General features: G+C 37.8%; 1 protein-coding gene and 1 long non-coding RNA gene across 2 annotated transcripts in view; both read left to right on the forward strand.

Moving 5' to 3' along the window:
* LOC138978123 (uncharacterized) overlaps window positions 1-14500 on the forward strand; it is a 255844-nt gene that overhangs the window by 66641 nt on the left and 174703 nt on the right. The gene's annotated exons all lie outside the window — the stretch shown is intronic.
* Window positions 1050-4932, forward strand: LOC138978111 (retinal rod rhodopsin-sensitive cGMP 3',5'-cyclic phosphodiesterase subunit delta-like). Its single transcript, XM_070350747.1, has 6 exons — window positions 1050-1201; window positions 2170-2232; window positions 2939-2964; window positions 3768-3893; window positions 4014-4119; window positions 4445-4932. The coding sequence occupies exons 1-6, from the start codon at window positions 1161-1163 to the stop codon at window positions 4524-4526; spliced, it is 444 nt and encodes a 147-aa protein (XP_070206848.1). The 5' UTR covers window positions 1050-1160; the 3' UTR covers window positions 4527-4932.

Here is a 14500-nt window from a genome sequence, read left to right on the forward strand (position 1 = left end):
CAACTGACGTAAATACTGAATGCTCAATGGAGGTCTCCCTTTTGCGTACTTCGGAGCGGTGTCACGTGATACGCAGAAATGGTTTGGAGGGCAAGAATATGAATGTGGTTTCGCTGTGCTGCATAGCACGCTTTTCTGTACATGTACCTCTCTTCGTTTTAATTTTCTGAGCGTGTTTTTAATCCAAACATATCATATCTATATGTTTTTGGAATCAGGAACCGACAAGGAATAAGATGAAATTGTTTTTAAATCGATTTCGGAAATTTAATTTTGATCATAATTTTTATATTTTTAATTTTCAGAGCTTGTTTTTAATCCAAATATAACATATTTATATGTTTTTGGAATCAGGAGATGATGTAGAATAAGATGAACGTAAATTTGGATCGTTATATATATATATGTATAAAAAAAAAATTATTACAATTTTCAGATTTTTAATGACCAAAGTCATTAATTAATTTTTAAGCCACCAAGCTGAAATGCAATACCGAAGTCCTGCCTTCGTCGAAGATTGCTTTACATAAATGTCAATCAATTTGATTGAAAAATGAGGGTGTGACAGTGCCGCCTCAACTTTTACAAAAAGCCGGATATGACGTCATCACAAGTATTTATCGAAAAAATGAAAATAAGTCCGGGAATATCATTCCCTGGAACTCTCATGTCAAATTTCATAAGATCGGTCCAGTAGTTTGGTCTGAATCGCTCTACACACACACACGCACAGACAGACACACACACACACACACACCGTGCAGATACACCACAACTGTGACCCTCGTCTCGATTCCCGCTCTATGTTAAAACATTTAGTCAAAACTTGACTAAATGCAAAAAGGGCCCAAGGAATAGTGGCCGCCCTGAGAGCTGCAAAAACAATCTGGATCTGGATCTGGATAACCCGCCTGGGTTGGTGGTTGGCGGGTGCGCCACAGAAGCCGTGTGTGCAGAACGTCCAGTGTCAAAGTTCGTGCGTGGTTCTGCTTTTTGCAGTTGAATCCGAAAGTCAATATATGACGTCATCGGAACTTGCTGATCCGCCATCTTGGATTGTTGACAGATCGCTCGGCTACGCGACGCCAAGGTTTCTCGTCGTTGTCTGGAGTTTTCTCCATTTTCTCTTCGCCGCAATTCTTGGCAGCATAAGCTGAAGAATGCCATCAAGAGCTGAGGACATCATGAAAGGATTTAAGCTGTATCCTTTTGGATCAAGGCACAAATGCTGGATGTTTATTTTGCCAGTGTCTCTGTGTCATTTTGCTCGATTTTTGGTTGTTTGCATACATGTATACATGTGTTATTTGCTGAATATGGCACGCAGCCTTAATGTAAAGATATTTCGCATGTGTCTTTGTGAATGAAACGTAAGAATATCGCTTTCAGTTGATGATTACAAATAGCGGTTATCGATTGCATTTCACTTTTACTTTTAGTGCCAATGTCACTCCCTTCATTTCTGTGTTCGCTCCCTCGAGGGTCGCCTGTCCGTGTGCATACATGCGTTCATTAATAGCTGTTGACTCATTACAGAGTTAGAGAGCCTTAACGGTAGCCAAGCTTGGCTCTGTGGTAATAGGTTTTTTTTATTGAATGGTTCACCAATTCTGACATTGACTGATGATTTAGGCTTTATTTAGTTTACATAGACATGCACTGCATGCAGTACCCAGGCGATCAGTTTCAGCTGAGGTTGAGTTTCTGCTGACATAGATTTTCTCTGATTTTGTGTTTTCTTTTCTACCAACCCAGTATCATGTTGTGATTGATATAGATCGTATGTATAGCTTATGTTTATTATTAGGCCCCCCCCCCCCCCCCCAAATAGTCTGTTTACGGTAACATAGGCAAAAAAATAGGGTTGGTAGGTCAGGATTTTTTTAAAAATTTTATTTATTTTTTATTTTAATTTTTTTAAACATATTTTTAAGTTATTTTGCAAAAAAACAGACTTTTTTTTATTAATTTTTTTCTTTCTCTTTTTTTTTCTTTACCAAATGCCAAAAAAAGTCTAGGGTCGCGCGAAAAAATAGGGTCGGTCAGGATACCGTAAACAGACTATTTTTTGTTGTTGGCCTTAATATGGAAACAAATACTCTCTTGTGATCAGATTATGTAATGTTAGTGTTACAGCATGAATTATTTTGCCCTTGACTATAGCTTCAGAAACTGGATGAATCTCAGAGATGCTGACAGCGGCAAGATTCTGTGGCAGTCAAATGATGATCTGTAAGTGATATAATATATATTGTCCCATGAATTTATTGTACACTTTACATTTCAGTCAATGTTAATTATTCTTCATTATGATCAAATTTGCTTCAGCTGCTTGTTTTCCCTATCATTTTATGGCTGGGAAATAGCTTAGTCGGTAGCTGTGCTGGCTTCAAAACCAATTGTCGCTATCGGCGTGGGATTTATTTCCCAGAGTCATTTTTGTGCAGACTAGCTCTCCTCGGTGTCGAAACACCCCTTTGTGCACAATAAAGAACCCAAGTTCACAGCAAAAGCCTCAGGGCTTGAAAGCATGAATTGACACATGCAGAAAAAAAATGGGTAGCGCCGTACTGGATGGCAGCCTGCTAAATTCCCCAGAGAGAAAGCAAATTGAGTTTCCATGAGGTTAATGAGACAGGACTACATAAATTAAAATCTTAAAGAATTATCCTAATTTTTTTCTTGTCAGACTCAGACTCGGCGCAAGTTCAAGTTTGTGGCAGGTAACTTGAATAGTAATTGTGATGGTCACATGATAAACTGGAAACTTGTGGGCTAAAGTACAGGATTTACTTGCTGATAGTGAACATTTCCCCTTAATACTGAATATTATAAATTTCAAAATAAGAATTGCTAAATTGCTTTGTGATAACTACTAGCAGTAGTACAACAGATGTGCATGTCTTGTGTCACATTGTTTATCTTTACTTTGTTTCAGGTCTTCACCAGAGAACGAGCATGAAGGTAATTATGCTAAAAATATAAATAAATAAAAGTGTAATCTATGCATTGATTTGTGTCTGATTGTTATTTAGATTGCATGTGCCTACAATCATTGTCTTTATCAGTTTATGGCATTGTTTATTTTGGAAATGTGAATATTTCAGAACTCTGAAATATGTAGAAAGCCAGCAAGGTCCTTTGGTTGTTCTATACCCTTCCTTCTTGTATTTCCTTCTCATTTTCTTCATTCCAACGCATTTGAGTGGTTTATCTAATATTGAAAATTGCCACAACAAAGCTAGACAGGCAAACAAAGTTGATGTCACAAATCATTCCATTCGAAGTCAATCGTCATTGAAACATCCACAAACCAAGCAGCGTGAAATCACAAAAATTCTAAAAAGAAAAAAACCCACCCATTTATTACAGAACTGATTTTTCACAAATTGGATGTTGTGTTGGTAAGTTTTTTTGTTCCGTTATTTTGCTAGAATGTATTATTTAATGTTGAAATAATTAATATGTGAAGCTGTCAGAGCAGATATTTCTGTGGTTCATGTTATTTGAGCTTTCATTATTATCATTACAGGCCTAAAAGTGGTGAGTATTTTACTCATCATGGCAAGTAGAAACATGTAACTCTGCGAGCAGAAATGTTTATTTACTCGCCAAATGTGAGTGAAGTTGCTGAAAGAAATTGTTGGTTCGGCTAGTAAAGTTTGCCCTCTGGCTTGTAAATGTTCAGAATCACTAGCCAAAGGCTAGTAAACCATGTTTTTAACTTTCAGGGCTGCATTATCATTGATAAATTTGTTGGTTTGCAGCTCGAGTTCCGAAGAAGATCTTGAAGTGTCGCGCGGTGTCTCGTGAACTCAACTTTTCCTCCCAAGAGGCCATGGAGAAGTTCAGACTGGAACAGAAAGTGCTCTTCAGGGGGAGATGTCTAGAAGGTGAGAATGTTCACATTTTTTAAAGGTAAGGGGGGAAAGAAGGGTCTGTGCACTTTTAGCTTAACATCTGCAAGTGCAAAAAAACGCAAATGCATCCCTGTGATATTTTGTCTTTTTCAGAGTGGTACTTTGAATTTGGTTTTGTCATTCCTGGGTCAACCAACACGTGGCAGTCAGTCATAGAGGCAGCGCCAGAGAGTCAAATGATGCCTGCTAATGTTTTAAAGTGAGTCCTGAAAATGTGTGTCTGTCTGCCTTTGTGTCTGTCTGCCTCCTGTCTGTGTTCTTGAAGGGGTTAGGTGGAAGTGACAGAGTTGTTTGGTGATGACAGTTTGGTGGACAAACAGATCAACATATTATGTGGATGGAAGAAAGTACAAGTGCAAGTTTGCTGACACGATACAAGGAAGATTCAGGAAAATCAGATTCTTAGAAGGATTGAGGTCTTCAATGTTTGTGTGTGTGTGTCTCTCTCTCTCTCCCCCTCTCCCTCAATCCTCTCTGCAATGTGATGATTGATCATTCAAGCTGCCTTGTTCTTTGTGTTTCAGTGGTAATGTGATGATTGAAACAAGATTTTACGATGGCGATCTGCTGGTCAGCACATCAAAAGTACGAGTGTTTTACGTCTAGTGGTATCCATGGGAAATCCGCTGCCAACGTTCTTCTTATCTCCATTCATCGCCATTCCATCCACTGCATTTGGGGAACCCACTGTCATCTCATCATCTACACTGATCATCTGCAGTCTGCTTGCAATCTTTTCAACATCATGCGGAGAGTTTGGTTGTTCTTCTAAGGCCAAAAAAAAAAAATTGTCTGTTTAGGGTAACCCGACCGACCCTATCGATTTGGCGCCGACCCAAAAACTTTTTTTTGATTTCAAAAAAAAAAAGAAAAAAAAAGAGGTAAAAATGCTAAAAAGAGACATTTGGCGTTTCTTTCTGTCCCTTTCTCTCTGTTTTATTTATACGTTAGTTTTGAAACATGTATTCATCAAATATAAGAAGTGAATGTTCAGCCAACATAGCATTTACACACACACACACAAAAAACAAAAAAAAACCCTACCTACCTACCGACCCTACTTTTTTTGGTCATGTTACCCTAAACAGACAATTTTTTTTTTTTGGCCTAATGATTCATTGTGATAGTACTGACATGATTACCGATGATCTTAACAGAATTTCAAGTGTTGTGAATAATGCATTGCTACTAATTGTTTTTTTGTTGACCTTTTTTTAAAAGTTTTGTTTTCTTTCTTTCTGTTTCTTGATTTTGTGGGTAGTTTGGAATGGGTTAGGTGGGAACATTTTTTTTTAGGGGGGGGGGGGGGGGGAGGTTGGTGTGTGGAGAAGTAAATTTATACTCATTGCTTTCAATAGTTATCCGTTTTCTATCTCCCTCTTTCTGTCTGGACTAAGGATGGGGGTATTCCCTGAATAATTGTCGATTTGCTTTGAGGAGGACCAAAACCTGAACATTCGTCTTACTCTTGGTGTGAAGTTTTTTGTTTTGTTTTTACTGTTGATTTCTTCAACGTTAATTAACTCTCAGATGGTATAAATAACTTTTTTTCCAAAAGTGTTTTTGATTGTTTTAGTGGGTTGTCCTGAAAATAAGATGTGTGTTTGTATGCATTTGAGGACTTTCATGAGGACTGAATGTGCTTTCGATGAAAGAAATCAAAAGATCATCATAGATGACAGCGGATGGCAAAGAGTTTCATCTTCGTCTGTGTGTCATGCATCTTCTCATAATCTCATTCTCATAGTGTTTATGTAGAAGATGCAAAGCACATGATTTGGAATCATTGGTTATATTGATCATAGTATAGGCATACTGTATTATTTTGAATGATTAAATTAAGCATGAATGGAAGATCCATTTTTTCTGCTTTTAAGCCTTTTGCAATTTTTGTTGTTGAAATGTTTTACATTGCATATGTATCATTTGTATGAATATAATTATGCATGAAAAAATCTTGCAATGTATGAAGTTTGTTTTTTCATGTATGAAAGAGAAATAGTTTTTTTTTTAGTTCCTTGTTATCATATGTGCTGTTCAATACTTCTGATAAAATATGTCCTTGGGAAAAAAAGGCTCTGAGTGTTAATATGGTTGAAAATTAGGAACTGGAAATGCCTGCATAGTCACCATTTCAAAGAGAATTAGCAGAAAGAATAGCACTTGGTGAAGCTGGTATGTATCTTACATACGTGTGAGAGACTGCCCATGGCATAACTAGACGGTATCTCCGTAAAAAAATTAAAATCGATTTTGTTCCTGCTGCAAATGCCCCCTCGTTTGTTTGGAACTAACCTCATTCAGAGTTAACTGAACCAATGTTAAAAGTACAGAAAAGCGTTATGATGTTAACAAAGGTGAAGTCGTTTGTAGTACGTGTATGTGTGTTAGAACAGACGACTGAGTGCTTAGTCGAGTGAAATGGTTTAAAGTTTGCAGGATGAGTCCATTGTTGTATGTTTTGGTTTGAGTTTGTATTTTTGTTTGCTTTTTTTTCCCCTTGAGGGTTGAAGGAGGGGGGTGGGGTCCTTTTTCTTTTTTTCCCCGAGGAGATACCGATAGCCTGACTGAACGTTTGCCAGATGTCTGCCTCTATAATGTCAGGTAATGCATTTAACTGATTTTTTTGGTACTTTTCACCTGAGAGTGAAGAAAACAATACCATTGTCTTATTCTCTGGCCTAAAGACTAAATTGCACTTTCTGTTTAGGTTTACAAACCAAGTGTCTTTTTTTCTTTTTTTTTGGAAAACACTAGCACACACTGTTTCCCTTGAATGAACATGACACAGAATATGTATGGTACATGTCAGGGGAGCTTGATGGGGTATTTCAAGTTTTGTTTGAAGTACAACCCCCCCACCCACCCAACCCCCCCACCCCCCAAATAGGCAAAAAACTAACTAACAACCAAAAAGCCACCATGGTGATCAGTTTCTTTGCTCTTCATGTGTATGCAAAAACTGTTGTAGCAACAGAAAATTTAATTCAAAAACTTGTTCAGATGAACAGCACATTTCAACAGATTGCACTTCTGTCTGTGGTTTATTACGTATGCCAAAGCAAGGATATCCTGGTTAAATATTCATTTTTTTTTTTAAATAATTCTGAGAAATACTGTAAACTTCACATAAGTTCAAAATTAATTTCAAGCTTAACTGTTGAAGTAAAGTTAGAGTACTCAGAATATTGGCACAAAAAACTTCTTTGAAGTGCACACTTTTAAAACTTTTTAGATGTTGCTTGTTCTGGCGTGTGTGTGTGTATGTGAAATATGCATGAGTACTTTTAGTGTATGTGAGGCAACTACATGTATCATTTGAATGTCGATTGACATTGCCTTTGCACCTTTTAAATCTTTCAATGTTACCAGTTGCTAAACACACATTTTCACTGAGTGTCTTTGTAAGTTCATCTTAAACGTTGATGTCTATTTGATGTAAATCTCTGTACTACGTTGTAAGCCCCTGGAGCAATTTTTTGATTAGTGCTTTTGTGAACAAGAAACAATTAACAAGTGGCTCTATCTCATCTCCCCCCACTTTCCCCGTCGCGATATAACCTTGAACGGTTGAAAACGACGTTAAACACCAAATAAAGAAAGAAAGATGTAAATCTCCTTTCTTCTGTAATGTGATTTTAGATGTTTTTATCTCAAACCCTTCTTGATTTGCATCAATGGTTTTGATGGTAAGGTATGCTGTACAGGATTGTGACTTCTTGTTAATACCAAGCTTGTTATGTTTGTCAATATTATGCACGTTTTTATCAGTAAAAGTATGTCTCTGTTAGTAAACTAGTGCTCCCTCCCCCATCAAACCTTGAATGAGATTGAATCTTCATCTGAAGGTACGTTGTAACTGCACTATTTTTAAAAATTTTGTGTGAAATGTGAGAAAGCAGGGTCTTAAGGGTAGGTCGAACTGTACACAGTCATGTAGTAGTCATGGACTGGGTGGCCGAGTGGTAACGCACTTGCGCTCGGAAGCGAGAGGTTGCGAGTTCGACCCTGGGTCAGGGCGTTAGCAATTTTCTCCCCCCTTTCCTAACCTAGGTGGTGGGTTCAAGTGCTAGTCTTTCGGGTGAGACAAAAAACCGAGGTCCCTTCGTGTACACTACATTGGGGTGTGCACGTTAAAGACCCCACGATTGACAAAAGGGTCTTTCCTGGCAAAATTGTATTGGCATAGATAAAAATGTCCACCAAAATACCCGTGTGACTTGGAATAATAGGCCGTGAAAAGTAGGATATACGCCAAAATGGCTGCGATCTGCTGGCCGATGTGAATGCGTGATGTATTGTGTAAAAAAAATTCCATCTCACACGGCATAAATAAATCCCGAGCCTTGAATATGTGCGCAATATAAATTGCATAAAATAAAAATTAAAAATAAATAAATCCCTGTGCTTAGAACTGTACCCATGGAATACGCGCGATATAAGCCTCATATTGATTGATTGATAGTCTATTGCAATTATTACCTCCCCTGCATTCCAGCCAGCCGGTAGAACATTCTCTAGTCTACATAAACATTCAGTATTTACTCACTGATATACATGGTCATTACTTAGACCTGGAGTATTGCAGAATGCAAGCAGCTTAGGTTCTCAATAAAGTTGTAGCCTTGCTCTGGAACGGAAAGTGCCGTTATTAATGTGTGGGATCTTGTTACCAAATCATGACAGTATACGCACTCTTATGACATATTTATTGACTTTTTATAGTGATATTCAAATACAGTCAAATATGGTCGACGATATGGACCTATCAAAAGTGTTCGATAGACGGGTTGTTGCTATGGAAAGGGGAATAAAATAGAAGAAAAACTTGTTTGGAGAATTAAGACGGAAAAATGCACTGTAGCAACATGCCGCCATGAGGAAAACTCATACATTTTCTTGACTGTTCCTTCACTTGTTTGAAGAGAATATTAGCCAGGTACTTTACAATAATCTTCAATGCAGTCCTAGCATGCATATGATTTACTAAGGCCGGAGTAAATGGCGGGGTAAAAACGGTCATGCATGTAAAACATCGCGGGAGTTTCAGCCAATGAACAAAGAAGAACTAGAAGGCTGGCGTGGCATAATGGTTGAAGCGTGTGCCTCGAGACTCACTCGGGTAGACCAGGTTTGACCCCTACACAGGGTCGTAATACAAACACCGGATGTTCAGAGCTCTTACCAAGGGTGTGTCGAGGGCGGGATGGTCAAAGTAGGAGGAGACAAATGTGACCCTCCACCACAGAATGAGTCGCATGTCACCTTTGCATGATTTTCATATTTTTACATTTTCCGAAAGAGTTTTTTATGCTCTATCCAGTGGTGAAAACCGTTTTAGAAAAGAGCAAAAACTGTTTGAGTTATAAGACTGTGAATAAGGTGACCCTCACACTATTACCAGACACTCCCCGGACTTATATTAAGCCTAGCGCAGAACCGCGCGAGGTGACATGCGACTCATTTCGTGGTGGAGGGTCACAAATATTGATGCAAACATGAAAATGAATTTGCTTGTCTGGAAACCAAAACACGTACAGGTTTATACAAACCGTAGAGTTTTTAACAAGAACCTGCTTTTTGATGTATAACAATCATACATTTTTGGGTTTGTGTGAAGGTTTAACATTTAACATGAAGATTTGATAAAAGGTCACAGCAGGTTTGCAAGCTTCCAATTCAAGCATATGTTCTTTTGAAAAGTATCAAAATCAGTAGGTTGGTAGCTTAAAGCGTCTAAGATTTAGGTTACATGTCACAAACATTTTTATACTCACGATTCAGAATCAAACAATTGTCATGTATATATAGAGAGAAACTTTGGATGTTGTCATTACATGTAAGAGATCTGTTTGTGCCACAAGTGAGACAGGTAAAGATTTGCTCTTCTTTGTGTTACATTGTACAGCACTGTAGTGACTAATTCTGCTGTAATTACTGTAATTGTTACATAGTTTTTGAACATCCAATGATTTAAATCGGTGTGTGGGAAGGGGGTATTGAATAACCATGAGCGAGTGTTTGATTGCGAGCTTTGAGGGTAAGAGGGTGCTTGATTGATTATCTCTTCAGAACGTCTTGAAAGTCCTTGAAAAGTGCTTGAATTTAAGAAGAAAAATATACTGTACGAACCCTGTCATGGTCACCCCCACAGATTTTTTTTCCAAGGATCAGAACTAGCACACAAAATGTCAACAGCATGGCTGCCTCTTATGCAGAATATGAATTTTTGGTTGACTTGACATTGTAAGTGACACTATAATGACTATTGTGTCAATCTGCTATTAACTAATTCAGCACAAATCCTCTGCTCCTGCTGACTATGTGTTCATGTGGAAAGATGCTTAGACTAATTGTCCCATGTAAAATCTTTTGAAGATCAGAGGTGTACATGACTGCTTGTATTCGAAGGAATGGACCTGTAATGTATGTGTGTGGGGTTCTACCTGACATGAGAGCGTGTGAAAGGGAGATAATGTTTCATGTATAGCAACACAGAGGCCTCGGACAGACTGAACTGTTTCATCACGGCTCATTCCCCACCTGACTATCAATGTATCATGTCTCTGAAAAGATAGGACTCGATCTGGCTTAATGCTCTGATTGTAGTGAGACTGTTTATTTATTTTGATTTCTTCATGGTATTTATTTATTTTGATTTCTTCATGGTATTTATTTATTTTGATTTCTTCATGGTATTTATTTATTTTGATTTCTTCATGGCAGGCTTTCTGTATACACTGGTGTAGTGCCTGATTAGTTGTACATTTTTGAACACTTTGTTTTCTTTTGTTGACTTTCGTTTGTTTGTGTGTTCATTGTTTTTGTCAGTTTTTTTGAAAAAGAATTCTTTTACTTTTGTGACAAAATGTATCACTGTTGCTTTAAAAGCTGCCTTTCATATGAGTTTTGGACCAAGTTATGAAGATATGGTTGGAATATTTCATATATTTCTTTTCCCCTGAAAGCCGCGTATGGCTGCCTGAATGGCGGGGTAAAAACAGTCATACACGTAAAACCCCACTCATGCAAAAACCTGAGTGAACGTGGGAGTTTCAGCCCATGAACAAAGAAGAAGTAGAATATGTTTCTTGAATTGCTTCTTTATGAGACTGTGGGCTGGACTAACCAACCTGAGGTAGATCAGTCTGTCTGGGGCCAATTTAACAACTCAACATTCCATGTTTCTGTTTCCTGACTTTTCCGTCCTATTATTGCCTATGTGTATGTAGCCTCTTCATTTTCAGGAAAGAGTTTATCATGCCAATCTTTTGAGTTTTGTGGTAAGCTTGTGCAGTGCAGATGCTGCAAGTTATAGAGGTATGGATTGATGTGAAATAAATGTTCTGATATTTGACTGATGCATCAATTGTTTTTGCGGGAGAGAGAGAGAGAGAGAACGAACGAACAAACTTTATTTTACAAGGATAAAGGTTTAAGGCACATCACGTCTCCATCACAGTCAACATCACAGCCTGTATCTTTTGATGCATTGCATTATTTATGATGTCTTTTTGTGTCTGCGTGCGTGAAATGTTTGATCATTTTGGTATGTTTTTCATCTTTGTACACAACTCTGTCCTTCTAAATTCAAACTTGCAGGCCTCATGAACGAGCCACTTTCCAAGGGCAGTCAAATCAAGTCAAGTCAAGTCAAGTATTTTATTGTTTTGGGCCCAGAGGGCTTTGAAACAAAGATATAACTTTAGCAAAAAAAAGGTAACAAATCAGACAGTTAATATATGTATACAAATTGAGCGGACAAATACAACAATACTATACAACCAAAATAAATTGGCAATATACACTTCCATACATAAGTGACAGGGGTGGCTACCGCTCCTTTCACAACGGACTCTGCACCCGGGTTGTTGGCCTTTAAAGTCAACACCTGTGGTTTGTAGAGTTCTGTTTGTGATGGGGTCTGGTGGTTTCCGATTGTCTGTATGTTCATGGAAACCTTCGGGTTTGCATAACAGTTTTTATAGGGCTAAGAAATTAGCCCTAACATTTTCAATCCTGTTTGATTGCACTTCGCTTTCCGAGGTGATCGTAGTGTTTCGGCACTCGGTTACATCTGGCGCTGCGAGCAGGATGGGACTCGGCATGATATGTTCAGGTAATGGCATAATATGACCACTGAACATTTTTGTGCTGTTCCCATTCTGCGAACTTGGGATGGACAGTGGTCTCCCGGTTCGGAACTTCGGGACGAAGTTCATTTCAAACGGGGGCGATTGCGACAGGGGAGACTACCGCTCCTTTCACAACGGACTCTGCATCCGGGTTGTTGGCCTTTAAAGTCAACACCTGTGGTTTGTAGAGTTCTGTTTGTGATGGGGTCTGGTGGTTTCCGATTGTCTGTATGTTCATGGAAACCTTCGGGTTTGCATAACAGTTTTTATAGGGCTAAGAAATTAGCCCTAACATTTTCAATCCTGTTTGATTGCACTTCGCTTCCCGAGGTGATCGTAGTGTTTCGGCACTCGGTTACACATACAAACAAAAAGAAAAGAAAAATAGGTTTAACAAAATCAGGTAAGAAATCAGACAGATAATATGTATACATTAAGCGGACAACGATAATATACAGCCGAAATAAATTGGCAATACCATTATGCCATGCATCTTTTGTAAACACACAAAACTAAACAAAAGCATGTATTACATACATATACATACCAATAAAGAAACTAGATGTAACGCTAACATACTAAAATCATAACATGGGCTACAAATCTTGCTAGCTTCATTAGTTTTATAATCTTAGATTTACAATTCATTAACTGTTCATATGTTAAACAATTTGGGTGAGATCGGTAATAAGGACCAGTTAATTTTCTTTCAGACACTATACTTTTGTCAGTACAAATGAACAAATAGTGAAACTCATCACCTAATTCATTTTTATCGCACATATCACACAATCTTTCATTTCTAGGAGCATTAAAAAATCTATGCTGTATTGGCAACTTATGATTGCTTGTTCTAAATTTTGCTAATTTAACTTGGAATTTCCTAGGCAACCAAAGCAAATACCTTTCCAGACAAAATCCTTTTTATATATTCTGTAATTAAAACACAAGCTGTTGGCATTCACGTCAGTGTTCCATTCCTGCAGGAATTAATTGATCTCTTAGCCTTTGTTTTACAACGTTTTTAAAACCTGAGAAGGCAACTGTCGTCTGGGATGCAGATTGCAGTATTCTCAGCGTTAAAAAATTAGTAAAGAGAAGTAATGAGTTAAAGCGAGAGAAATGAAAGCCATGCTTGATATCTTTTTTCTCGACATGCCTGTTATCATTTGCTAACAGTCAGCATATTTGAAATAACTCATAATATCAAAGAGAGGAGTGCATGATTATATATGCATCAATTATAATATCAAAGAGAGGAGTGCATATGCATCAACAATAATATCAGAGAGGAGTGCGTATGCATTAACTATCATATCAAAGAGAGGAGTGCATATGCATCAACTATAATATCAGAGAGGAGTGCATATGCATAATTATATATGCATCAATTATAATATCAAAGAGAGGAGTGCATATGCATCAACTATTATATCAAAGAAAGGAGTGCATAATTTATGCATTAACAATAATATTAAAGAGAGGAGTGCAGATGCATGATCTATAATATCTAAGGGAGGAGTACATAATAGAGTAGCTGTGCATTTATAAAGAGGATCGCACAGGATCCAGGATAGTGCGGAGAACAGATATTGCACATAGCTTGGTCACATTTCTAAAGCAAGGTTTTATGAAAAAGGTACGAACAGAGAACAGCATGATACTTAACAGGATTAGCAAATAACATCTGTTATGTGAGTGACATATACAACAGAAATGTTTATAACATCGACAAGAACAAGTTGAACGACTCAAAAAGGTATGTGTTCATGCTTTCCCCACTCCCCCCTCCCCACCTCCCCCCCACCTCCCCCCACCTCCTCCCCCCTCCCCCCTCCCCCAGGTGAAACTCTGTCCCCTCGATCTCTCAGTGTCTCTCTTTTCCGAAAGCTGTAATCTTGCAGAGCTAGGATAATGCCCTCTCATATTTAATTAATTCAGCGACGCATATAAGTGAAATAAAGCTGTCAATAAAACACTTTCTTTTCTAATCCGTCCCACTTCGTTTTTTGTTTTTTTTAGTCGTTTTAATTTATTCTCCCTGGTGACTGGGCCATTGATATTGCGACACTTAAATCATTATTCTTAAGCAAAAGCATGATCATGGAAGGGGAGAGATGTTTTGCAAATGTAAACCAGTGAAAGATTAGTAGTTCTTTCACAGTTTACTAGTTAGCTGCTCTGAGAAACTTCTATATTAACTCAAGGGGAAGAACTGTGGCTGTTCTAAAATATTTGATGATTTGAATTACTTCCCTTGTTTGGTTCCAATTCGTTTTTTACCATTTTGTTTTGTAAGGTCTAAAGTTGTATTATTGTTTAGTTATGCTTTACTTGTACTATTTAGTAATGATTTAATGATGTTTTAGAATATTATTATTAGAAAATTTGTTTTAGTTTAAGAGTATAGATATGTCTTGGATCCCAGTTTTTAATAACCAGGAA

The sequence above is a fragment of the Littorina saxatilis genome, linkage group LG10 (genome assembly GCF_037325665.1).
Source record: "Littorina saxatilis isolate snail1 linkage group LG10, US_GU_Lsax_2.0, whole genome shotgun sequence".
Taxonomy (NCBI): Eukaryota; Metazoa; Mollusca; class Gastropoda; order Littorinimorpha; family Littorinidae; genus Littorina; species Littorina saxatilis.